At 41.3% G+C, this 27636-nt stretch overlaps 1 protein-coding gene and 2 long non-coding RNA genes across 3 annotated transcripts in view; 1 reads left to right on the plus strand and 2 right to left on the minus strand.

The window, feature by feature from the left end:
• Nucleotides 1-27636, minus strand: part of LOC119027670 — a 36314-nt gene that overhangs the window by 2483 nt on the left and 6195 nt on the right. The window contains exons 2-3 of the mRNA XM_037113078.1: nt 2223-2279; nt 1505-1591 (exon numbers count right to left, since the gene is read on the minus strand). Of these exons, the coding sequence (XP_036968973.1) occupies nt 1505-1591; nt 2223-2279 (144 nt within the window). The remainder of the gene's footprint in view (nt 1-1504; nt 1592-2222; nt 2280-27636) is intronic.
• Nucleotides 14133-17677, plus strand: LOC119027672. The gene is made up of 2 exons (XR_005077469.1): nt 14133-14204; nt 14379-17677. It is a non-coding gene; the product is annotated as an uncharacterized LOC119027672 (long non-coding RNA).
• On the minus strand, nt 23732-25467 carry LOC119027674. Its single transcript, XR_005077471.1, has 3 exons — nt 24578-25467; nt 24331-24487; nt 23732-24053 (listed from the first exon to the last, which is right to left on the minus strand). It is a non-coding gene; the product is annotated as an uncharacterized LOC119027674 (long non-coding RNA).

Below are 27636 nucleotides of genomic sequence, written 5' to 3' on the forward strand. Positions count from 1 at the left end.
ACCGCAGCGATACGTCTAACTTACCCGTCGTTCAGCGTAACGCGCGGACCCGAGGCGGAACGAAACGCGCGATCAGCGGAACCAAACATCCTCATCCAGGCTCCGCACGAAAACCTGCAGGAGGACAGATTGTCAGTGGGTCGGCTGCCTGCAGCGCATACAACAGGGGACACTGAAGACAGGTGTTACTGCTGCTGCCATCAGAGGGACGCTGGGATGTGACTGGCTGCCGTGGCAACACTGCAGAGGAGGGAGTTGTCCCTGGTAAAACTTGGACAGCAGGACCGAGCACCCGATCACTGATGATGCAAGTGTTATCTCTCTCTCCACACTTGAGACACTTCAGTCTTCAGGGCTGTAGGACTCTGTATTGCCCCGGCATGAGACTCAGAGATTAACTGCCTCCCACCATCTCTCCAGCAGGAGGTGCTCCAAACTTCATACATCCAGAGGGAGGGAAGTTGAATGCACTGCTGGACGAGAACTTTCTACTCTTTCTCCTTGAGCCAAATCAAACCTGAGATGAACTTGAATTCAAAAGGCCACAAATGCAGCATAGGGATGTACATGAGGATAGGGAGGGATAGGGATGTCCATGTCAAAAGAGTCACGGCACATCTATAGCACCCCATTCTGGACTTCTTGTAAATTCGGCTCACAATATGCTCTCTTCCTTCGTGTAAAAATTGTCCATTTGTGCCGGTGATTTTTGTGTTTATTTGAATGTAGAGCGAGGAAGTGAGATCCGATCACAAGTGCCAGGTGTGAGCTGACAACAAACTCATAAACAGCTCCTACACCTTAAATTATACCATAAATTTTTAAAAATCAATTCTAGGTCAACAATTTCATTTTTAAAATACTGTTGTTCAAGAAAGTGTTACAAGTCGTAATAGATGTTATTTTATAGTGGAGCTTCAGTAATAAATAAGTAAGGATAAATCTAATCCTTAACTTTTTTTGTCGTATTTGGAGTGTTTTTTTGTACAGCAGCAGATTTGATGAGCATGAATGCTCTTTTAGAAGACTGTGTTTCACAGTTCTACATTCTGGATGTCGTCAAAAAGACAGTCTCTGTGTCATAAGGTGTTAGGTTACTCAAGAAGGTCTCTTTGACAAAGTTTTTAGCATGTGGCATCCTCTTACTTGTTATGTAATGGTTGTCCCTGCTCTACAAACACAACTATTTTCTGCCACATGAGTTTCATGTATTAATGGTACGGTAAATTAAATTTCTACACATTTAATATACATCAAACAGTAAGAATTACAAGATACACTCCTGGAGGTCGTCAAAAAGACAGTCTCTGTGTCAAAAAGTGTTTTAGCATGCGGCATCCTCTTACTTTTTATGTAATGGTTGTTCCTGTATTACAAACACAGCTGTTTTCTGACATGAGTTTCATGCATTAATGGTACGGTAAATTAAATTTCTACACATTTAATATACATCAAACAGTAAGAATTACAAGATACACACTGCAGCAGAATACAGGTGTGTTACCTGGTGGGTGTCGGTGCTCCTCTGGCTCCTGCTGAGCTCCGTCCTGCAGTAGCTGTGGTCACGGAGGTGAGACGACACAAGACACATCTGGGGAGACAAACACACAGTTTAGGAATGGACTCAAGAGGACGTTATTCACCTGAACACCAAATACATAAATGTATGTAAAAATAATTTTTCTACTTGGTATATGTCTTTCACATTACAGGAAAATTCAATGCTAATGCTAAATTTACAAATTAAACTAAGAATGGGGGATTCATCTTGAGAGAATGTTTTCTAACATTTCTATCATATTATATGATATTTAATAATATCATAATATATAGTTAGTTGAATCTTTCTAATATTGTCTTCTAAGTTACTGAACAAATGTTACAGCAGATGATGCCACTTTCTGTCTCTGTGGAGACCTCGAAGCCTCAGGACTTAAAAACAAACAAATAACAACTTAAAAAATGACGGTACTGTACTTCAGTACTGTACTTGAGTAAATGTACTTACTGTAGCTACTTTCAACCACTGATATCTAATCCCAGTGTGTCCTGCTCTGAAAGATAAATCTTTACACACCTACAGATACTTTAAGAAAGAGACACTTGCACCAGACTCCATTCAACAATATGCCAATTTTAAATTCTCTCGCTGATCGCTGTCAAACCTGCACCGTGATTGACCCTCGATTATCAAATAAAAACACATATTGGCACTAGTTCACCTTTTCTCTTGAAGTAATGTCCCTCTGCAGTCCTTGACTGTGATTGTCTGTGATTGTCTGTGTGAGCCAGGAGAAGATGAAATCAAGTTTAAAAAATATAAGTATGAGATAAAATATTTCGAAAAAAAACTTCATATATATATATATATATATACCAAAAAAAAGAAAGGAAAAAAAAGAAGAAAAAAAGGCAGTTTTTGGTTGCCATAGTCGATCCCGGTCACAGTCAACCTGGGTCTGATTAGATTAATTGACACTAATTGAAAATATTGCCAATATTCGCAATAAGTCCTAGCTTAAATCTGAGGATTTTGAATGGTTCGGATAGTCTTGTGGTAAAATACATGCAAAACAAAAAGGCTTTAAAAGATTTATAAGTCTCACTTACTTTCTCGACAAAGGTCCTCTCGTCAGTGACACTTAAATTGTGAAGCGAAGGTTCAGATGCACAAAGTCGCCAGTAGATCCTTTTTTTTCGTCCAAAAATCGCTGTGTGAAAGTGAACCTGTCCTGAAAATCAGAAGGCTCGGTTCTGTCCGAATGTTGATCCGGATCGAATGATGCACCTGGAGACAAAAATATGGCAACCGTGGAACGTTCAGGTCCCCCCTGCTCAGCCGCCCACATCTCACCTGGGGGAGATGGATCCAACTAATATTGTGAAGTCCCGATAAAGGAGGCCAGAGATCAGGCCTATATTAACCTGTGGAGAACTTCAAATAAAAGAAAAATCACATCATGATAACATTTCATCAGAGGCCTGAATGCACGCTGCCATCCAGCTGAAACCATCTGATTTCTAACATTTAGGCATACAAGCAATATTCATATAGCTAATAAGTAATATTATTATTTCTCGTCGGCTCCTCTCCAGCTGAACATTTTCTGTGCGTGTTCACTTTTGCACATTATAAAGCTACTATAGCGCCATCAGGTGGTCTCAACAGAGACCTGCATGTAAAGGAAGAGCAGGGATGCAGTCCAATTTAAGTGGAACAAGCCCAGAGAGCAAACATTATTGCAGCCTACACCATACACATCAATTATTATTGTATTATTTCGGGTCTGTTATAGTGAAATTCATTTGAGGCTTTGGGCCCCTGGCTGATCTTACTCTTGGCACCCCCACCCACCCAGCAACACCCCAACAATCAGCTGATTGCTGCAGGACTCTCAGGTGAAGGAAAGAAGTTTCGATCATGATTTCTGGCAGCACAGAGCAGCTGACAACGCCTAATAAATCCCAGAAATGAAATTTCAGGCCATGTCAGTACTATGATTATATGAATAAATATGCTGAATATTTGTTATGGTTTCATATGATGGGGATATGTTTATTTACACTCCAAAAAGCTAAATATTCTTCCAAGCAGCACGAGTAAATAGTTTGAACATTTTCTTGTGTCTGACTTATATGTCCATGTGAAAGACCAAGAAGGAGGCACACAGGCTGTAACTCTACTGGAACGACAAAAATAATGGATAGCTCATTTACAACAGATCAACATGTTTGTGGCCTCACACACGGCCAGAAACAGCAAATATGATCAATCTCTGATTTACATTTATCACAAAGAGGAGACTCATAGGCATCCATTTTGTTCTTAACCCTTACATACTGTTCATATTTTTACACCTTCACAGTATGGACCAAGAATTCCCTTATAGGAAGTATTTATAGCAAATGTTAAACTACAGACCCTATTTAAAATGTCTATATAACCTATATCACATGAATAAATGGACAAGGGGAATTAGTCCAAAATACCAACAACCGGGTCAGCAGATCATTCTGACTCTTATGGACGCTTACTGAACAACATGAAGGCAGGATGTGTTTTATGGATGTGTTAACCTGAGAGGAGACAGAGGTGAAGAGTCATGTGATCACAGTTCAGTCCTCACATGTACCACAACCAACATCTACTGTCTGTCTTTAGTCTTTACAACACTCCTTTGTCTTTATTATCCTGCTTATTATACACAAGGACTTCCTGACTGGACACAGTCTTGATGCTAGCGCTAAGCTGCTGTATTGTACTACTGACACAAGATGGCGCCAGTGTTTAAACTGTGAGGAAGAAGAGTTTAGTCCAACAGCTTTAATGGTGAACATATCGGCAGCTGTTGACCACTCATTAGAAATAAATGGGGGAGACTACAATTGTAAGATGTAAAAAGCTGATCTCAGGTATATCCTCAATTGTCATATGGACACACACACACATACACACCCACCCACACACCCACACACACACACACACACCTTGGTTCCCAGGTAACCTCCACGGGAACCTTCGCCCAGCAGAGTCTCTCTCCCGCGGGAACAACACCTGTTCTCAGAAAGTTGCAGCATTGTTTCAATAATATTGAACTTTTCTCGCAGCTTTGGTAGCCTATATACATGCTTTTTTGAGGCCTTGCTCACAGTTCATTGTGCGGCAGCACCATGGCATGTGGATATACCACAAGTGAGGATATTGATTACATATGTGATCACCACACTGGTGAGGAGGAGAGAAGCCAGGAAACTGACAGTGAGGACACTCTTGTGTCCTACTGTCCAAAGAAGATGAAAACTGTGCTCCTGATGACGACTCTGCACAGGGATGCTGCTGTGAGCACCAGGGAGGACAAGAAACCCAATGCCATCCTGGTTTACAACAGGAGCAAAGGCAGAGTTGACAACCTTAATAAGGTATGTTGATTTTTACTTTTCATGTACTTCTTCTCTATCATCAGATTGTTTGAACTGCACTAAAAAAGTAAGATTTGGTTTTGGTGGAGCACACATTAGATTTCTGAACAACACTGAGTCAGTTCTTTCCATTTGAATGTGATACATGAGGTATCGTTTGTATGAATTCATGATTTTATCTACTTTGTGCACTTTTGCAGGTTACTGCACACATTCAACATGTCAGATGTGTCAACATACAACACATTTGTGCTGTGGATGGAGGTGAATCCAAGATGGAAGCAGGGGAAAAACACATCTGATAGAGTGATGAATATTGTAATGTTATTGTTCTTGTTAGTTGTTCTTCAGTGTATTAAGACAGTGATCTTGTAATATTGTGAAACTGTTTTGGGATAATTTCCTTTGTACACAAATAAAGTATTCCGGTCACTTTTGACCAGGAACACGACTAGTGTTACTTTATGTGACTATATAAAAAAATGAAATGGTTTCAAAACAAATGTCCTTGGTAACTTTGACCCTGAGTAGTCTGTGATAAACGATATGCTATGTTTTATCTTCGAAATAATCCAGAAATGATGCTTTTTAGAACTCGAATTCAAGATGTATACGCTCAGAACAGTGAGGTATACAGGCCATAAATAACAAACAGAAGTTCAAAACTTGTATTGTTCACAAGAACTGAAGTTGATAAAAAGATCTATTACAAGTAGTGATGATTGTGTATTTTTACAGTTTTTATGATGAGTTTAAATGGAATGGTCATTGTTGACCGTGAACACAAAACACATTTCAAGTGTTCTTAGTGTGAAAAACAGAAGAAACCAAAAAAGTGTTTTTGTTACGAAGTTTTCTCCATTTAATTTGTTTAACCAAACAGCTGCTGCTGTGTTTTAACTGAGTCACTGTCAAAGCTGTTGGACTGAACTCTCCGTCTTCACAGTTTAAACACTGGCGCCATCTTGTGTCAGTAGTACAATACAGCAGCTTAGCGTTCGCGTCAACACTGTGTCCAGCCAGGAAGTCCTTGAGTGTAATAAGCAGGATAATAAAGACAAAGGAGTATTGTAAAGACTGAAGACAGACTGTAGATGTTGGTTGTGGTACATGTGAGGACTGAACTGTGATCACATGACTCTTCACCTCTGTCTCCTCTCACAGGGAGACTCTTTACAGCAGCGAGGGATTGGCCCGAACCTGAGAGACCCAACAGTGAGAGAGCGAACAGGGTCAGTTGGGGAATGATCGTCCTCTACTGTGAACTGGGACTGACAGCAGCAGTGGTCGTTGTGTGGTTTCTTTGTCGCCTTTTATTTATTCCCTGTCTAAGAAACAAAGTCCTGTGGAGGATTATAGAAAGGTTACAGCTCAGCAGGATTGGTGGAAACGGTTGAAACACATCCTGCCTGTTGTTCAGTAAGTGTCTGTGATAAAAGAGTCAGAGGAGATAAACAATAATGGAGTTGATGAAAGAAACATTGTTTTTCACTTTTGTTGTCCATTATTTTGACAGGACGTCTCATCAAACTCTGTCACTTATAAGACAGATCTGAAATCTGCTGTGTGTTCACTTTACTGAAATAATGCAGAGAAACATGTCGACCTCGTACAACACGTGTAACTCTGTGCATTTTATGTTGTTGCCTATATGATTAATAAGATATGACATTAACATTGACAGTATATCCTGTATATGTATTGCTCGCCTCTTAATCTTATGGAGCACATAAGACGGAGCACATTACTCCCATTCTGGCCTCCCTCCACTGGCTGTCTGTGCACTGTAGAGTTCATCTTAAGATTCTTTAAATGGTCACGCCCTGCCTTACCTCTCTGAGCTGCTCCATCCCTACGGTCCTGCCCGCTGCCTCCGGTCAGCTGACCAGCTGCTCTTTTATGTTTTTATGTTTTATGTTGTATTTCCTATTTATGTACTGCACTTTGTCCCAGCTATGGCTGCTTAAAGTACTTTACAAATAAAGTTGAGTTGAGTTGAGTTGAGTTGAGTTGAGTTGAGTATATCCTGTACTGGCCTCCTGTAGGGTGTAAAGAAGAATCAGGTGAACTATAGAACAGAGAACATTCAGTTAAAGTTAAAACATGAAATGAACTGAAGAACAGTGAACCACTGAAAACATTAGAAACATTTGTAAAGACATATTTGTCATATTTTCAGCTGCAGTCATGTGTTAATGTCAGCAGGTGGCGCCAGTGGTTTCCAACCTGTGACAACATGTGGATCAGCTGCTGCTGCAGAGAAGATCAGATACATCATCAGCTGTGAGCTCCAGTTTGATTTACTCACAGTCTGTGCAGGAAGAGGAGGAGAACTGAAACATAAAGAGTGTGTTGGTCTTGTTTTCTTTACCTTAATGATAGCTGACAACATTTTGTTTTTTATTAAATAGTCTTATAAAACATGACATATTGTTTGTAGGCCTGCCGTCGATTTTCCAACACATTACTTTGTGTTTCCAGTTTGACACAAAGTCTCTCTGAGTCTTCTTGAGAAAACATAAACTGAAGGCAGTTACAAACTGCTTTACAGGACACATTAATAACTGGTAACATCACAGTGGTGATTCTGAACGTAACTGAGCCCGATGACCTGTCTCCATTTTCAGTCCTGTCATTCAAATTGAAAGCACGTCATGCATGAGAAACAGTTCATACAAGAAGTTAAACTGAAGAGTTATTTATACAAACACCCTCTACTTTTACTCAAAAAACCTAAATGAGGAACCAGCTGGCTGAAAGGAAATCACCAGGACAAGATCAATTTAGTTTTACAATCATTTATGTAAATTCAGTTATATTCTGTAGGTATAAAACCACAGAACTCACAGAATTTTCACATTTGAACCTTTTGTTCATGTATTTTTCTACTCATTTTAACGTTTGACATCCAAAAGTCTTAATTATGTGTAATAATGCACTTGGCGAACGTGTGTAATCCAGGAGTTGACTGCATTTCTTATGAAGATAGTCATTTCTCAGTATTTGTTGTACTTGATCTCTAATAAAGTCCAGCAGGTCAAAATATCTCCCAGACAAACTGCCAAATAAAAAAAACATAATGAACTCTGAAGTCAAGAAAAATGACACTGTAAACATTGAGTTGATCTAATTTAACTTTGTTTATGACTAATTAACACTCTGAACTGAACACTGGATTTCCTCATAAACAGACCACAGACAGTTCAGCTGTAGGAGTCCAATAAACCAAAAACTAGGCTGAATATAATGTGATTATTTTATATTAATGAAGTTCTTGGTTCACATGTAGCCAATAAATATCACAGCAGAGGAGATGACACCCAATCCACCTGCAGTACCTGATTCCTTCTATTTGTGGGTGACAGTCATGAACGTGGACGGTGTGATGAAGTCACCAGTGAGGGCAGTATACCAGACTCCCAAAGTTTTTATAGTTTTTTGTTTGTTTGTTTGTTTTGTTTTGTTTTTCTTACCCATATGTCACATTTCACAGTGAGCATGTAGAACAGGGGTACTCGAATACAAATCTTAAAGGGCCACAAAGATTTGTTTCATTGACTCAAAGGTCCATGTATTGAGGTTGGTCAGTCCACATGCAATAATACTGTAATGTTCAAAACAAAATGTCCTTTTCATTCAAAACAACAAGAAATAAAACGTCTAAAATACATAGTTGAATGTTTCCGCTTTTTGTTTGACATCAAACATTGTGTCCGTCACTTCAGTCATGCATTATTTTATGTCATTGTGTCACAGATGTGACAAGAATACAGCTTGCAGCTTGATAAGACATTTCAGTGTATTTCTTTGTGTTGTGTTTATCTCTGAATTTTGAGGAAATGTCTCCTCAAAATTCCTATGCTTCGTCTCATGATGCAGTTTGAAATTGGAAATCTTCATCACAGCTTCTCCTGCCATGTTGTATGCCTCTTGGGTATTCTGTTGGTGTTGGTGTAATTATAGTTCGTGAATGTGTTCGTGAATAAGATGATATGTAAGATGGTTGTGGATTAATTCACGTCTTTTGTTCTGTGATGAATGGCGTTGAGTTTTAACAAGGATGACAAAAATTTTGGCACCGTCAGTGAGAGGGTGTTTGCTGGGAGAAACTGCCCGTCTGTTACACGAGATATCAGAGTGGAAACACATGATGAATAACATAAAAATATGTAACACGGAGTAACTGTAAACACATCTTTAAGTTTTTATTGTTATCATATAACTTGCGTCTACATTGAGGCGACAGTGAAGGCATTAAGTAATATCCTGCATCGATAAGTTGCAGGTTTTCATTGTCCAAACCCCAGCTGTCTGTGTATCGTTTGCATGGAGACCAAAATACATAATGAAGGAAAAACAGTTCAGGGGCCACAAACAGGAGGGCCGCCCATTGAGGACTGCTGATGTACAGTCTAACAAATACAGTTAACAGTAACTAATATCGCTGCTGTATTGTACTTCTGTCACAACATGGCTCTGGTAACTGTCCATCCAGCTGCTAATAGCATCCAGCTGCCACATGGAAACACTGCAGAACTGGTGCTGCTCCTGCAGACAGATGGAAGCTGTGAATCTGGGACATGGTGACATGTTGTCAGTGTTGTAACACTGATACATTAGAAATACATAGAAACAGTGTGTCCATATAATGTCATTACAAAAACACAGATGATGAAAAGAAATAAACTTGAATACATACTTATGAACACTGACACTATATAGTAGGTTGCATTTTTAAAACTATGCTCCCCCTTCAGGAGCCTCTACTGATCTTACAGTGGTTGTCACTTCCCCTTTTTTTCATTCTTACATCCTGTTTTGATACACTTGCTGCTATTCATGCTGATCAGATCAGACACCTCGGTGTGTTCTGGTTTAGGTTTCCTGTGCACATTAAGTATTAGTGTGTATTAGTCAAATGACATTTTCAGAAGCTTCCTTCCCAGCTTTCTCTTGTATATATCAATATGTGATTGGAGCCTCAGAATCAAATCATACAGACATCTGCAGATTTGTCTTCTCTTTACACAAAGCACAATGCATGATGGGACTCGACTTTTCCCCTGATGCTGAAAAAGCCCGCCCACCTGAGAGGTTTGTGCCAAACATGCGCTAAAGTCTGAGTGGGGAGAGAGAAGCAGAGTGGAGGGAACCGTAAACAAAATAACACATTATCACAAGAGTAAAAGACCAATACTTTACACTATTTGACAAATTATTTGATTGCTAGTTTTATTTTTTTAAATTAGTTCTATGTTCTCTCAAATTCCTATTTTTGTTTGACGTTTAAGAAGTTTTGTTTGTTTCTTCTGGCACAAATCAGTGATGTGCGAGTCGTGAACGAATCCTTCAAAATTCCAGATTCTTTTTACTGACTCGGGAGTTACGAGTCATTGTCTCCATTAACTCGTTCACTGACTCACCGCTGCTACCGCCAGCTAACTGTAAAGAGGAGACATGCTACACAACTGTTATTCTAACTGCACTTGTGTAAATGCATCAAGCTAATGCTGTGTGCTGCTCCGCTCCATTCATGGGAAGTCTCTGAGTGACGGCGCAAAAATTATTCTCAACACAAAATCAGTATGTATGTATGTGTGTGTGTGTGTGTGTGTGTGTGTGTGTGTGTGTGTGTGTGTGTGTGTGTGTGTGTGTGTGTGTGTGCGTGTATGTGTAAAAACAAAAAAATAAACTGCTGCTGTCCCTCTCCTGCAGTTCCGCCCCATCACATTATTAACTGACATTTATAAAACTATAGAATGTGCTGCACACTCTGGGTGACTGACTCAAGTGACTCAAGTGACTCAAAAACCTGAATTACTTTAGTGAGAGACTCAGACTCAAGTCAGCAAAAGCAATCCAGTATCCCATCACTTGCACAAATCTAATTCCATAAGTAGACGACTGATGATAAACACAATGAATCTTGAATAATAAATATTAACGCTGAGTATTTAGTTTTCATGATTGACACACTTCAATGCAGAACTCTTTCTCACAACACCAGGCCTTGCAGACTAGTGTTGTGTCGGTCGCAAACGTGTCGTTTGAACGAACGGATCTTTTCAGTGAACGAAGTGAACGGGATCACTTCATGGACTGATTCGTTCCTTTCTCAGTTCAGTTGAGCTTAGCTGCGAGCATGCTGGCCGGGAGTGGAACTGCCGCGACTCACTCAGAGAACTGTGAGGACGTGATTCTCGTTGGCGCTGTGATTCGTTCATGATTCGCGAACCTACTGCAGGCAGAGAACTGACGCTGAGGACGTGATTCTCGTTCACGTACTGTGCTGAAAGTGGCGCTGTGTCTCTTACTCATGATTCTCATGATTCACGTTCGGTAACCGTACAGCGGAAATTAGCGCTGTGATGCTAACATCTGTGTAGCATCATGTTAAGTGATTTTACTGTGCACAGAGGACGCTTTCACCATGTAATAATTTTAGTGCATGTATACCACTCAGAGCAGCGCACCGTCCCTCAGTAAGTGAACGTGAACCTCAGGGCTGAATTATTAACTGAATGACAGATCATTTGGCTGCTTATCAGTTCAGGGAGTTGGAGAGCAGTGAACGATACACTGATCGACGCCTCTGAGCAGATCAGTACTGTAGAAAGAAGTACCATTCCTATTGCTAACTCACATTAGTTTTAAAGTCCATTACTATCAATCCATCCCTTTGATGACACTTCTTATAAGATAGAGGCAAAACATGAGACACATTCTGCTGTTTAGATACATACTTTCAGAGATGTCTCACAATCAAGATAAAAATCAAAATGGGGACTTCCTCATTTATTCTGATGGTACATCTTAGTGAGTTGTGGTCTAAATTTGTTGTGCACATTTAGTATTAGTATGTATTTGTCAAATCATGGCATCTTAAGTTGCTGCTTTCCCTGCTTCCTCTCGTACATATCAACATGTGATTGAAGCGTCAGAATGAAATCATACAGACAGCTGAAGATGTTTCTCTTCTCTCCATAGAGCACAGTGCATGATGGGAAACACTCGGCTTTTCCCCTGATGGAAAGAAGATGGTTTGAAGTTTTCTTTATATCTAAATGTAACTACATGATTTTATTTGACCTATTAAATGATACCATATTGAAATAAAAAACAGCTTCTGTCATATCAATGGCTCTATTATCAGTATGTTCACATTATAAACAGAACATCAGGTAATCGTAACAATGTTCATCAGAAGGCAAATATAAAAAAATAGATGTCAGCCGTCTGTGTCTGAGTATTTGCCAGTGATGAAAGTCACAAGTTGAGCCAAAGTTACTTCCTCATCCTCACAATACAGACATTAAATACAAAACATTAAGATGTTTCTTTCCTTGTAAAAAGAGTCAGTTTGTGGCCTCATCGCTGTCGAAGCCTGTGTGAAGGTTTTGTTTTCTTTCTTTTAGCCATGAATCGCATTTTTTACCATAAACGTGCAATTTAAAAAATACAGTTTTGAGTAACTAATATAAACTGCTCCTCTTTCCATCAGGGGAAAAGTCGAGTGTTTCCCATCATGCACTGTGTTCTGGCAGAGAAGAGTAAAACATTGCAGCTGTCTTTGTGGTTTAATTGTGATGCTTCAAACAAATATCTGGATACACAAGAGACCTGTGTTTAGTAAACAACGTAAATGACTGTAGTTGGACTCCCGAGTGAGGTGACGTGTCACCATAGAAAATAGGAAGTTGAGACCGTTTTCGAGTGAATAGTGTAAATGCGTAGTATTCTGCAGAAAAAAAAAATGTTAGAAGTAATATCGTGAGTTAAAGTGAGTGACCGTTAAGTCAATCTTCGCGTTGTATTACTGGAACGATGACAACCGAAGACATCATCTGTTCTCGTCAATTCTGACTACCTGATATGTAAGTACGGAATGTAATGCATGTACGGAGAATTGTTTTGTTGTAATAACGACACTTTGGCCGGGAGTAAATTTGCACTCGTGTTGTGTTTGGTTAGACTACATCGATGAAACAAACCAGAGTGAGTGTTAATATTTACCTCTTCCTCATGATATCTACATCGATGAGTTCCCGTTAGGTCATCATAGCAGTAGATATATTCAAATACAAGTATAATAAATATATAAGGGCCAAAATAGAAGCAATAACAAACAATAATGTCTATATACAATATGCAAAAACACAAAAGACAAAAGTACTGTATACAATAAAATGCTTAAGCAGTTATGAAATAGCATAAAATACTGAGGTAAATAAAATAAAATGCTGAGGTAAGTGGAACATAACGTGCCAGATCTACACAGTTAAACACATATTTTCGGGGCATTTCAAGTGTTTTTATTGTGAAAAACAGAAGAAACCAAAAAAGTGTTTTTGTTGCGAAGTTTTCTCCATTTAATTTGTTGAACCAAACAGCTGCTGATGTGTTTTACTGGGTCGTCATCAAAGCTGTTGGACTGAACTCTCCGTCTTCACAGTTTAAACACTGGCGCCATCCTGTGTCAGAAGTGCAATACAGCAGCTTAGCGTTTGCATCAACACCGTGTCCAGTCAGGAAGTCACTGTGTGTCATGAGCAGGATGATAAAGACAAAGGAGTATTGTAAAGACTAAAGACAGACTGTAGATGTTGGTTGTGGTACATGTGAGGACTGAACTGTGATCACATGACTCTTCACCTCTCTCAGGGAGAAGATGATCTGCAGGATCCTGCTGCTCATCAGCCTCAACTGTGTCTGTGGTTAGTTTACAGCTTCACTTTATTACACTGTGATTCAGTCAATCAGTTAAAGTCGCCCACATGTGAGCAAACAGTTGATGTTGATGAGCCTCTGCAGCTCTGAGACGTCACTAAACTGTCCACAGAAACATGTAGATGGAGTTTAAAGGCTGCCATGTTAAAGCTGTCAGTGTGTCTGCTCCTCACTTTCCCTCTCTGTCTCCTCAACAGGAACATTTGTAGTGAATGTGACACAGACCTCCTATCAGGCAGAGGAGAACCACAACATCACACTGGAATGGACGTTCACAACCACATCTGACACTTCAACAGACTCCCTTTTTATCTTCTGTGAGATGAAAGCTGATCACAAAGTCTCAGTTCTGTTTGAACTACGTGGAGGTGTTGTGGTCCCAGAGTCTCGGGATCAACAGTTTGTTGGACGAGTCCAGTTGGACAAAGACGTCCTCAGAGATGGACGACTCAGACTTCATGTGTCCAGACTCAGGACTGAGGACTCAGGCTGGTACCTGTGTGATGTGAGAACAAACTATGGTGTGGACTTTGGTGAATGTTGGCTCAACGTCTCTGGTAAGTTGGTTGAGAACTTTATTAACAGGTTCAATTCAGCAGCTTTTTTGGATTAACAAGACCCCGAAGAAAAGTACAGAAGATGACCACAGTCCACAATCCTTCAATTCATTCTCACAGTATCTGAGAAATATGTCACAACTTCAGCTGTTCTGTTGTTTGGTCTCTTTACAGCAGCGAGGGATTGGCCCAAACCTGAGAGACCCAACAGTGAGAGAGTGAACAGGGTCAGTTGGGGAATGATCTTCCTGTACTGTGGACTGGGACTGACAGCAGCAGTGTTTGTTGTGTGATTTCTTCTTCGTCTTTATTCATTCACTGTCTTGTCTAAGAAACAGAGTCCAGTGGAGCAAATTCTAAAGAGTTTGATCCCCAACTTAATGATTTTTAACAACAATGATAGCTGAACAGGGTCAGTTGGATATGGATTACCCTCTACTGTGAACTGGGACTGACAGCAGCAGTGGTCGTTGTGTGGTTTCTTTGTCGCCTTTTATTTATTCCCTGTCTAAGAAACAAAGTCCTGTGGAGGATTATAGAAAGGTTACAGCTCAGCAGGATCAGTGGAAACGGCTGAAACCCATCCTGCCTGTTGTTCAGTAAGTGACTGTGATAAAAGAGTCAGAGGAGATAAACAGTAATGGAGTTGATCAAGGAAACCTTGTTCTTCACCTTTGTTGTCCATAATTTTCACAAGACGTCTCATCAAACTCTGTCACTCATTAGACAGATCTGAAATCTGCTGTGTGTTCACTTTACTGAAATAATGCTGAGAAACATGTCGACTTCGTAACTCTGTGCATTTTATGTTGTTGCCTATATGATTAATAAGACATGACATTAACATTGACAGTATATCCTGTATATGTATTGCTCGCCTCTTAACTGGAGCACATAAGACAGAGCACATTACTCCCATTCTGGCCTCCCTCCACTGGCTGCCTGTGCACTTTAGAGTTCATCTTAAGATTCTTTAAATGGTCTCGCCCTGCCTTTCCTCTCTGAGCTGCTCCATCCCCACGGTCCTGCCCGCTGCCTCCGGTCAGCTGACCAGCTGCTCCTGGAGGTACCGAGAGAAGCTCAGCTCTCCGCCAGCAGCATTATGTGCCCGCCTGCGACCGTCCTGCCAACAACAGGTGCTCTCATCCCTGCCACCGGCCAGACTTTAGATTCTCTGCGCTGACCTGAACCGGACCATTTCCCGGGTTGGGTCGGCACTTGATCAAGCATTTGTGTGTGTGTGTGTGTGTGTGTGTGTGTGTGTTTTTGTAATAACTCAAAATAATGACGGTGCTTCCAGCTACAAAAGGCGCATCTCTCTCCTCCCTCCGCGTTGTTTGTGCCGCTGCATGCTTTTACACATGAGTGAGTGTCCTCGTGCAGAAAACGTGACTTCTCGTGCATGTGACGTCACTCCCCGAGATGCAAGAAGAAAAGCTGAAATAAATATTTTTACTGAATACTGAAAATAATAGTAACACACAGTGATTTGAATAAGTAATTTTAATCTGATTAGTGGTTTGGAAATATTACCGTGTTAGATTACTCCTCACTGAAATAAGTGGTCAGATTAGAGTAACGCGTTACCGGCATCACTGATTGTGTAGTGTAGGTGCAACATGGAGCTTGAGAACGTCCGTTATAACAGCCCACGTATTGAAAAAATGTCGGGTTTAAATCGGGCTCAGGCTCATAATTACAGTTAATGTGTCGGGCTCAACCACCAGAATGTGACAGAGAGCTTAGGGCGTCGACCTGGCCTCCAAATTGTTGTGCACCCAATTCGACTGAGCATCCATCGAACGTGCTGAAACAAGTCTGATCCATGAGGGTCCCACCTCGCATCCCAGAGGACTCAAAGGACCCAGACACCTCTGGATACCCTCAGAGGTTCCGTGTCCATGACCCGACAGGTCAGAGCCAAGTTCACTCCACAGTGTCGCCTCCAGGGATCCGACATGTTCCGTCACATCGTAACAGATGTTCAGATGGATTGGCATTCTTATTTATTTTTTATTTCTTGCATGTAAAAACCACAGGAGCCGATGAAACAGGTGTCATATCTCTTATTGATCAGAGCGTAAGAGATGTGACAAGCTGCGAGCAGGGACAGCAAAAAAATAAATGAATACAATAAAAATATAAAAATAAAGTGGATTTGAGACCGAACAATTCTTTGCTCAGCCATTTTTTATTTGGTTACTGAAACATCTATAAGAGCTTTGTTGGTTCTCCACTGTGTGCTGTTAGACAAGGAATCAGTTGTGTGTGTGTGTGTGCATGTGTGTGTGTTTGAGATAAAAGCAACAGAATCAAACCAATAGAACAGAACCAATAGCATCCAGCCAATAGAATCAAAGCAATAGAATCAAAGCCAAACAGAACCTCCATTCCATCAAAGCAACATTCCATTCTGATTTAACAGTAGGTCAACAGGACAACATCTCTTCAGTCCAGCTCTTAGTCTACCACTGACACAGCTGTGAAAACGTGAGAGCACTAACACAACGAGAAGCGCAAAGAGAAAGTTGTCTGATACGGACAATTCTTTTCAGAGACAGCAGCATTTTTCTGAGTCAGATTATACCAGGCGAATAAAATGGACACTAAGGACCACCACAGAGAAATGTCTTGGCAAGGTCTTCATCAAGAGGACGAAGACACAAAGTCGAGGCAGAAAAGGCCGATACATGTGTATGAAATCCCTCCCAACAGGGTAAAAGAAATAACCACAGAGATAGAGAAGCAGTTAAAAAGCAGCGGTGATGAAACTGTTAGCAATCCAAAGATAGCTACTCAGCTGAGAGCTAACACCAGAAGTTTCAAACTGACCCCGAGGTGGAAAACGAGCTTCTTAGAGCTGAGCTCCAGGTGGAGAAGCAGAAGTTTCAAACTGACCTCGAGGTGGAGAAGGACAAACACGAGCTTCTTAGAGCTGAGCTCCATGTGGAGAAGCAGAAGAACAAACTTCTCCAAGAAAAACTGGACAGAATCAGTGAGCCACACCATGATATCAGCCAATGGTATGAAACTGAAATCATGACGGTGAGACAACATGCTGAAACTCTCCAGCAGGAGCTTGACGAGGAAGCCAAGGCTCACAAAAACTCATTGCTGAAATGCGTGGGGCTGCTTGACAGCGTTAATGCTGAGTGGGCTGACCTCCGTCACAAGATGACCAAAAAGGAGGAATATTATAAGAGACAGCTGGAGGAGCTTGAAAAACAGCTTAATATTCAGATCTCTCTCAACGTTGAGCTCTCCGAAAAGCTCGAGGTCTGAAATTTTGGATGAGACTCAAGTCCCTGAGGAGGAGCGATGTGACCAGCAGGCGTCCACCTCCACTGCAGCATTCCTTAAACCAGAGGTCTCAAACTCAATTTACCTGGGGGCCACTGGAGGCAGAGTCTGGGTGAGGCTGGGCCGCATCAGGTTTTCCACAAGAAAAGCTCAGATAAAAACATTCCAATGTTCTCAAATGTCTTTATTTTTAGTTTTTAACACAAAATAAGATGGAAAAAAATAAATAAACAAATTAAGAATTAATAATAAAATCAATCAATCAATCAGTAATAAATAAATAAAATGTCGTATTCGTAAAATGTCATGTCTTATGACATGAAGAAATAATTTATGTCATATTAAAATTTTGATATATGGTGTCATTTTTAATATATATATAATATGTATAAAATAATAATAATAATAATAATAATAATAATACAGCAGATATAGAAGACTTAAGAAACATATAGTTGCTGACAAGAGAAATCTAATCATTATTATTCAGATTCAAATGTCTGTATTAACAGTTCTTTAACCTTTAACTTTCTGAACAACAATGGAACATTGAACATGAACTGTCCTGAACATGGCTTCTCTTGCCTACTTCTTGCTGCTAGAGACCTGGCAGCGCTTCCTCTCACATAGCTGAGCCACATTTGGCTTGAGGGAGGAAGCAGTTGAGACCCTCAGTAGGGCTTGAAGATGCTCATCAGTAAGTCTGGTCCTGTACTTGGACTTATTGAAGTTCAAGGTGGAAAAGAGCTTTTCGCACAAGTATGTGCTCCCAAAAAGGCACATGGTCCGCTTGAACATTCGGGAAAGCTCAGGGAAGCTGGGGGTCAATTCTCTCAAAAATTGCCCAAGCTTGTCTGCTTTTCCACTCACCTCCCTGAACTTGGCTTTGAGTTCAGAGTTGCACTGCAGGTCAATGAGCTCCATTTGAAGCACAGGAGGGGCGTCTTGCACATCAAAGGAGAAGGGGTCCGCAAAAATTTGAAATGTGGCTCTGTGCGTCTTGAAGTCTGCAAATCTGTGATCAAATTCCTCCTGTAGCTTCAAAATGACATCAACATACTTCTCACCACTGAATGGTGTGCCTGCATCCACGAGTGCCTTGTATGCTGGGAAATGGCAAAGGTTTGCTCCATCGGTTGTTATTCCAACAAACCTCTTCCATGGCAAACCGGTATTCTCAATGACATCACACAGCTGGTGAAATATCTCCTGAGCGGTGATCTGGCCATGCATTGGAATTACTGTGAGCAACTCCTCCATCACTTCAAAACTGTCATCAACACCACGGACATACATTGCGAGCTGGGCAGTGTCGGTGATGTCTGTGGTCTCATCAAGAGCGACTGAGTATACACTGAAACATTTTGCTTTCTCACACAGTTGATCATAAATGTCACTTGACAGGTCAGAAATGCGCTCTGCCACGGTGTTGGCAGAAAGGCTGATGTTGCTAAACTGACCTTTCTTTTCTGGACGGACAATACTTGCAGCCTGTAATATGCACTTTTTGACAAATTCACCTTCTGTGAATGGCTTTCCTGCTTTAGCAATCATCTCACTAACCACGTAGCTAGCTTCGACTGCTGCGTTATTCTCTTTGGTTGCTTTCTTAAAGAAATCTTGTTGCCGCAACTTTCTCTGTACAAATAAGACACGTTGGGGTGCCCCTGTGCTCAACAAAGAAATTTTGCATTTCCCACTTTTCCTGAAATTGTCTGTGCTCATCACCAACCTTTCTCTTCACTACAGGCTTTGAAAAAGACATGCTTGGGGCTGGTGTAATATATATAATTCCACTTGGTGTCACTGTCGCGTTGAAGATTCAGTTTCAGTGTTTAGCCGACGCACGGAGAACGTAATTTCTGCAATGTGTGTTATTTCCGCCGGCGCCAGATCGGCTCGGGGTCCTGCGCTTGCATATGACGTTGAGCATGGCACAGTTTGTGATTGGTTGAAGGTCAGAAACCATGGAAACACGAAGTGTTTGTGGTGCCCAACAATGTTGAATATAGTTTAACATTAAATTAATTAAATAAAATTAAATTAATGTTGAATATAGTTAAACATTAAATTAATTAAATAAATTAAAAGTTTAATAAAGTTCGAAATGTTCGGCTCGTGGCTAGCATGGAGCTAGCGCTAACAATAGAGGGCGATACGTTTCTTTCCGTTACGATTATCAACTAGTTTATTTACGGCCCGGCCTCGTTCCTCCACAAACAATGAACAATAGAGACACAGAGAAGACATTTGTTGGAACTGGAACGTGAACTCTCTGTTGTTTGGGGAGGTGCTCGTAAGCTGACGGAGAGGGGGTCAGAGAGGGTACGCAACGACGCAGAGGGCTCTGCGACGTTGCGTACGGACGGATACGGAGAAGCATAAATCAGGACAGCATTCATATCAAACCCGCGGGCCGCACTAACATTAAACTTTCATATGAAGGCGGAGGCCACAAACTATCTTCCTGCGGGCCGCAGTTGGCCCGCGGGCTGCGAGCTTGAGACCCCTGCCTTAAACTGATTGATTTGTCTCTGGACTCTGAGGAGGAGCTGCTGCACCAGTGGGCGTTGACTTATACAGCACCGGCCCTTGAAGAGTTTGACGTGCCTCTAGACTCTGAGGCGAAGCTGTGGGACCAGTGGGCGTCCACCTTCACAGCACCAGCCCTTAAAGATTTGGACATGCCTCTAGATTCTGAGGTGAAGCTGCGGGACCAGCAGGTGTCCACCTCTAATGCACTGGTCTTCGAAGAGTTTAATGTGACTGCAGAATCTGAGGAGGAGCTGTGGGACCAGCAGGCGTCCACCTCCAGGGCACTGGCCCTTGAAGAGTTTAATGTGACTCCAGACTCTGAGGTGAAGCTGTGGGACCAGCAGGCATCCACCTCTAATGCACCGGCCCTTGAAGATTTTGACTTGTCTCTTGACTTTGAGGACGAGGACCTGTGTGATGAGTGGGGGCTCCCCTTAATACCACCGGATCTTCAACAGCTAGACTTTTGGAAGAATCTCCCAGTCAAAACAAAAATATCTTTCTGGAAGAGAATATCTGACTTTTTCCAACGGTTGATGAAGTTTAAGAAATAAGATGCAATTCCCCACAATTTTTAAAATAATCATTGAAATTTGGATTTTAATTTTAAGAAATAAAAAAATAAGAAAAAATAAAATTCTTGTGCAAATAGCTTTATTTTGTAGTATGTAGCAGTTGTACAGTAATGTATGGAAAATGTCAGACATAGTCTTTCTTGAGGTGAGAACACATTTTACCCCTCAAGAGGTATTGAAGTTTTTGCACACTGTCAACATGGTCTGTCTAACACCCTGATCAAGAGGGACATAACATTCATTCAGTGATGAAAACCAGCTGAGCGAAACCTCTCCGAGCTTTGATCGCTCTTTGAAGATGTACTTAGGCAGCGCTGTACATGAAACACACTTATCAATATCAGCACACGCTCAGAAGGAGAGGGCTAATATGTCAATGCAAAGTTAAGTTTATTATGTTCAAAATTACTTTAATGATATTAATAATAAACTTTATTTACATAACACCTTTAAAAAGACAGTTTGCAAAGTGCTTTGAAACTCAAGCAAGTCAATATTACAGAATAAAGTCGAGCCAAACACAAAGAAGCTGATTTGAAAGTGTGTTAAAACAAGAAGGCAGAACAGAGGATGTAAAAACACAGAAAGACAAGGCAAAGCATGCTACTACTTTTAAGTTTGACAGTATTTTCGTTTTTGGGTCAAACTAATTTTCAATGGAGTGCTAGGTGCAAATACTATGTTAGCATCAAAATCACTATTTTTAAAACAGTAAGAAGGCTCGACAAAACATGAAACTTTGCTGGTAGTATCACCAGGGTCTCTACACATGAACACCAGTATTGAGAACATTGTTTGTGTACACAGAGTTTACTAAAAAGAAGGTTTTTGAACAACTCACGTTAGCAGTAGTGTTTTCTGACAAGTATCGATCTCTGAATGCAACATAACACTGCGGACAGCTCAGGTGGAACGCTCCTAAAGCTTAGTTCCATATAAATGCACATATAATTTGTTGTTTTGTCGTTCGTGAAAAACAATATTGACCTTAAAGTTGAAGAAGGAGCCTCATATAAGAAACAATACTAAAATCAAAAGCCAGAAAAGTCACGTGAGATCTCGCGTGGATAGTTGTTGCCGGAAGAAAGAAGCATTCCACCTTAAAGGGGACATATTATGCAAAACCCACTTTTTCCTTGCTTTACTATGTATAATTGCATATCCGGAGTGCCTCCCGACCCCTTAAGAGTGATTTAGGACCTCTACGTCAATGTTTTGTAAACAGGCGGAGTCAGGAAATGTGTCTCTAAAAGAGCAATTTGGATTTCACCCGCACACTTACGTAACAGTGCGGGTGATTTGAATGCTCCGGCCCTCACGCTGGATATCTCCTCCCATATTACTCCGGCTACCGGAAGGAGGATCCGCCATCTTCTCGCTTCACTTGTATGAGACAGCCTGACCGCAACCATGTGCAACCCGAAAGCCAAGCACTCCTGGTCTGTTATCGGATGCACGGACACTCATGTTTCCCTACATCGCCTCCCTACCAAAGAGGATATCATAGCGAAGTGGCTACATTTTATTTTTCAGGGAAACGTCCCAGCTTCACTGAGCAAAAGCGTTGTTGTCTGTGCCAATCACTTCACACCGGACTGTTTCAGCAACCAGGGTCAGTATCAGGCTGGACTGGCAACGAGATTGTTCCTTAAAGATGGATCAATACCCACCGTCCGTGTCAACGCCACAGAAGAAGAAAATATAAGTATTTTTAAAAACAATGTTGTTTGTGTTACTTTGGCTGTTTAGCACATGAGCTAACGTTAACGGGTGATGTAAATATGAGGCTGAGCTAATGTTACAACAGTGGGCTTACTGGTCTTAGGATTCACGGTAATGTTAATGTTGCCTAGCCTTAATTTGTCATATCAGCACTCATGACAGTGAACTGAGAAATTGAATTGGGATATTGAGATTTGATCGCTTCTAACCGGCCAACCACTAAAATATTGTCCACGGATGACGAGCTAGCTAGCGCTGCTCAGCCGTGAACAGCGCTAGCTAGCCATTCGTCTGCGGACAACTTCTCAGTTACTACAGCTACTGTTCCGACGTGAACACGCATGGGAAACCGTCTCCTCCACATGCTCACAGCCGATCAGACGGTGTGAAATTGTCTCAGTTGTTCGCGGACGGAGAGCTAATGTTCCACTGTGAACACGCAGAGAGGACGGTATGAAATGCTCTGTTATTCACGGCCAGTGAGCTACGTTACGTCAATTAGCATGTTGTGCTTAAGGCTAAAGGACAGTGTGTTAGATGCTCAGGAGCACCTTGGCAGTCGAACTACTTATTTTGTGTTGATATACACGCAACTACGTGTGTAGTGTTAGCTGCTGGTACGAGAGACCCGATCTGACAGTACCAAAACTTTATCTGCAGTCAAGCAATCATTACTTTGCTTTGGAGCCTGAGACAGGGGTTACCTGTCTGCTGTGCTACGATTAACGTTAGTTATATGAAGGCATGGACACAGAAAATGGACACAATATGTATTGCTCACTTACTAAATCTAATGTGAAATGAGGAATTTGCATGGGTTTGCTCGGATTATGATTTGCCAGAATTTGCTTTATCAAATGGAGTGTTTTAATCATCATTTCTGTCTACATAGCTTTGTTTTATGTAACATGAGAAACAGACACATAACATATTCCTTCCTTTTGTGTTTAGCCAAGCACATCTGTACAGCAGTCTGTAGTGCATCATGTTGCCTGCCAGACAGACCAACCAGTGAAATGCACGGTTGGCACACAGCTTTCCATGAGAACTCTCTGGCCTCACTTCAGAAGCACAGGTTTGTTGAACAAAAGCATATGATGTAATGTTAGTCTCTATTTTACTCTAATATGTAGTTTTGCTTTACTCTGTTATGAATATGGATTGGTGGACAGCTGATTATAGTTTAGTGTGTATACTATGATTTTTAAAGTACTGTTTTTCCACCCAAAACTCCACCTGGCCGCCCGGCATTACAATGAAAATACTGACTGACCACAGGCAACATCTACAGGTGGAGAACTTCTGTACAGTCAACGAAGAGACACTGCAGCACAAGGCTTTTTGGTTCTAGTGCATTTTTCTTGTAAACATTAATTTTTGTTTATTGCACTGCAGACTACATTGATGCACTGTTGGACCTGATCTTCAAGAAGGTTTTCCAGGACCCTGGCCCATATGTGAACGAGGTGCTGAAACTTACAATCCCTGAAGACCTCTTGGCTCAGTATGAAAGACCCAACAAGCTGGATGTTATAGCCAGTTACGTGCCAAGGTTCAATCAAGGACAGGACTGAACCTAACATACTGTCCTTCAGCATCAGGGAACTCTGCACGAATCCTCAGCACCACGCAGGCAGGCAGCACAGCTCTCACTCTCCACCCCAGAAAGCACCAGCACCAGCTTACAAAGCTTCTGTAGGCTAGGTATCTATATTGGCTGGACACAATTCAGTAGAAAGTCAGCACTGAATGCTCACATCCATGGCAACTGGCAAGTTTAACTGTTCCACTTTAGATATTTATTTTGTATGTCTACAATTGTTTCTTGCAATAAAACATTCTGTGTGTTTTCATTGTTTGATATGTAGTTTTCATGTTACCAAGTAAAAGATAGTAAAGATAAACTATAAGCAATGTAAGACAGAGGAAGCAGTTATGTACTTCATAACACTTTTGCAATAAATTAATAATATTTATGGGCCTAAAAAGCTTACTACACTATTCTCAGACGTAAAGGTCCGTAGTCTGCCCGATAAATGTTCAGTGCATTCTGCAGTGAAAACACATTCAGGCAGACAGGTTCAAGGCCAGGATGGTCCAGCATGCATGATGGCTGTTCAGGAAGCTGCTGTAACTTAGTCTTCGTGTAACCTAGAAGTTATGAAAGGTAAGTGAGTGACAATGGATTAAAGAAAAGAGGCTGCAAAATAACAACCTTGTTTGCCCCGTGTTCACACTTACCTGTGGTATTTCCATACAGCAGATATTCTCGGGCTCTGTAGCCACTTGTTCACAATTGCCACAGGAACAACTGTTTTTAAGCAGAATTTATATCATTCATTGGAAACTACATAGCCAATCAATCACGTTGCGTTGTTTCTTTTATAATATTTAAAGTTTATAAACTGTTGGAACCGGTTCAAAAACAATACTGCTGGTAGAGAGGTGACGGGAGGCAACTGTGGCTTATTGAAAACTACAGTTTTTGGACATTGCTAGCTGATTACAGGTCGTCCCTGCAAATAAGAGCAGGTTCTCAATTGACTTACCTGGCCACATAAAGGTAAATAATAATACGGGGTAACGCTTTTCTCTTATAACAATTGCTAAATTGCATCCGCGTTACTGCAACTGCAGAGCAGTAAACGCCAGTCGAGGTTTGGCTAAGCTTTGTTATGTGAACACTCGAGGCAGGAGAAGGGGGTTGTGATCTGTAACAGCGCGGGGCAGACGGCTACTAAGCCCGTAAAACTTTCGTTTGTCTATGCAGTAACAAGTAACAAGTAATGTCAAGGTAAAAAAAAAAAAGTAAACTGCTAACCACTGAGAAACATCCATGTTCATTCTTGGCTGCTGAACTTCTTCTGGAGCCTCTTGTTGTTCTGGGTCGGACTCCGGCTCGAACATGTACGGTTGCACCGCAGTTTGTTGTCCGACGGCCATTTCTTCCGGTAACTCAGCCGTTGCCATGGTCACACAATGCCGCCCTCACGCGGGGCACATAGTCGCTCATTAGCATTTAAAGGGAGAGGCACTGAAACCGGCCACCTGGAGCAGGGCTGTGAAACTGGTGTTTCAAGAACCTTGCTGTGCTCAATCCTTAAGCATTTTCGACCAAAGCATGTTACTAACATTCCATTTAGACATCAGGGAACCATGTCAGGAAGCAGAAATGAGCATAATATGTTACCTTTAAAGGTCCCATATTATGCTGTTTTTCATCAATTTCACAGCTGTCAGAGGTCTGACAACTCTGTATTTGATATGCATTGCCTCAAACCCATCTGTGGTTCTGAATTTTCAGCTTTTTAAAAGTCGCTCCAGTGAGTTCTGCTGACAGCAGCTGTTTCTGTGCCTGCACCTTTAAATGCTAATGAGCTCCGTCTGTCAACATCTACTTGTTACTACCATTTAGCTAATGCTAGCTCATGCTAACGGTAAAGGTAACTTGTAGCTCTTCGGCAACTGTATACTATCAAACCGTGGCGACACTTTCCTGTGGCTCGGGTGCAGTTGCTGGGTCCGGTATGGTTGGGACTGATCCTTTTACGAGGGTCAGTGTCGAGGCAAAGCCAGCTTTGTACTGACCCTCGTTACTGAAGCAGTCCGATGTGAAGTGGTTAGCGCGCACACACAAGCTAACAGGAAGTGTAGCCGGCATGTTGTCATTAAAATATGAAACACAACCACTGTCTCTTCTGTTGTTCTGTTGCTGGGACAGAATATAGGCACTGATGTTGATTTATACAACCAACAACAGAGCTATTTGCGTGTCCAGCTCTGAGTGAAACACTGCTGTCTCACTGCTGGACACACTGAACTTCACCTCGGGGACGAACGCCCCCCTCTCAGATATCTCCTATCACCGCTCAGAGGTGGCGGGGCTATGATAATGTTACGTAACGTTACGTAACGACAGGAGCAGAATCTGAACAGCCTGTAGGAGTGCCGTGTTACCAGTGGGCGGGCTGCAGAGACCATGCAGGAATCACTTGTTTTCATCATTCTTGGAGTTGGCAGGCTCAGGGAGGACCAGCTTATGTATGTAGAGACCAGAGATCAACACTTGTCGGAAAACACAACTGTAACACCCCAATTAAAAATGAGCTTGACCCGAAAAAAGTCAATCTTAAAAGTGGTGCTTATGTCATAATTATGCTTAAAAATGAACATTTAAATCGGGTACATTCACAAAAAGACTCAAGGTTGCATTTTGGCGAGCGTTTCACTATAAAGTGGCTCTCTGGTGAAGACACAGCCGACAGCAAACTGTTAAAACACAGTGAGGGTGAGAGAACGAGCGATCGATCAGCAGCTAATGAAAACCAGATTACAGGCAGCCGCCCAGCGAAGCAGCTGTCAGAGTCACACCAACATGCTGTTATTAATGATGATTTAAATGAAGTTTAATTGAAGATAGAGATGGATTGAAATAAAAAGGTGAGTGGAAATACCAATAAACACACCCATCTGTGATGCACCGGACAGGATCAGAGCTGCTCAGCTCGCCTCACTTATTTCAACTCTGTTTACATAGTCGTGAAATGTAACTAAGTACATTTACTCAAGTACACATTTGAGGAACTTGTTCTTTGACTTTACTGGAATATTTCCATTTTATACCAGTTTATACTTCTACTTTATTACATTTCACAGGGAAACATGTCATTCTTACCCTACTACAATTATCTGAAAGGTTTTGTTTCTTTACAAATAATCATTTTACACACAGAACAGATGACCAGCTGATTAAAACATACATATAATCCACTGTTTATATGATGGTATAACAGACTTTAGTTACACACTATTCTAACTCTGACTTTACAACTTGTACATTGATCAGTTTATAGAAAACCTGCATATTAATTGTGCAGTAAGACTCTTAGTGGTGGTGACATTTCAGTCATGTGACCGTGATGTCGTCTGTTTGTAGCCTAACATTAGCTTCTTACTGCTACACAGTTAATTTAGCGCCAAACATCACAGAGTGGAGTTCATCTGTGGAGATTATCTGGATCAGTCGATTAGCAAGTGCAGTAGAGTCCTGCAGTAATGATCTTCACTGAGCTCTACTGCACTCGGTAATCGACTCACAGGGCTTCCCCACAACGAGCCTGCAGCTGGAGATTTGTTTATCTTTTCCGACAAAGCCGGCAACGACATCAAATGTTTGATGCCTTGAAATATGTGCTGGGACCCTGTTTCTAATGTTGCTGAGGTTTGGTGCTGTTCTGAGCATTATTTGTGGCTTTTTGATGGCGATTTATACTTGCTGCAGTGTATTGTTGTCGTGCGGT

The sequence above is a fragment of the Acanthopagrus latus genome, chromosome 10 (genome assembly GCF_904848185.1).
Source record: "Acanthopagrus latus isolate v.2019 chromosome 10, fAcaLat1.1, whole genome shotgun sequence".
In the NCBI taxonomy this organism is placed as follows: domain Eukaryota; kingdom Metazoa; phylum Chordata; class Actinopteri; order Spariformes; family Sparidae; genus Acanthopagrus; species Acanthopagrus latus.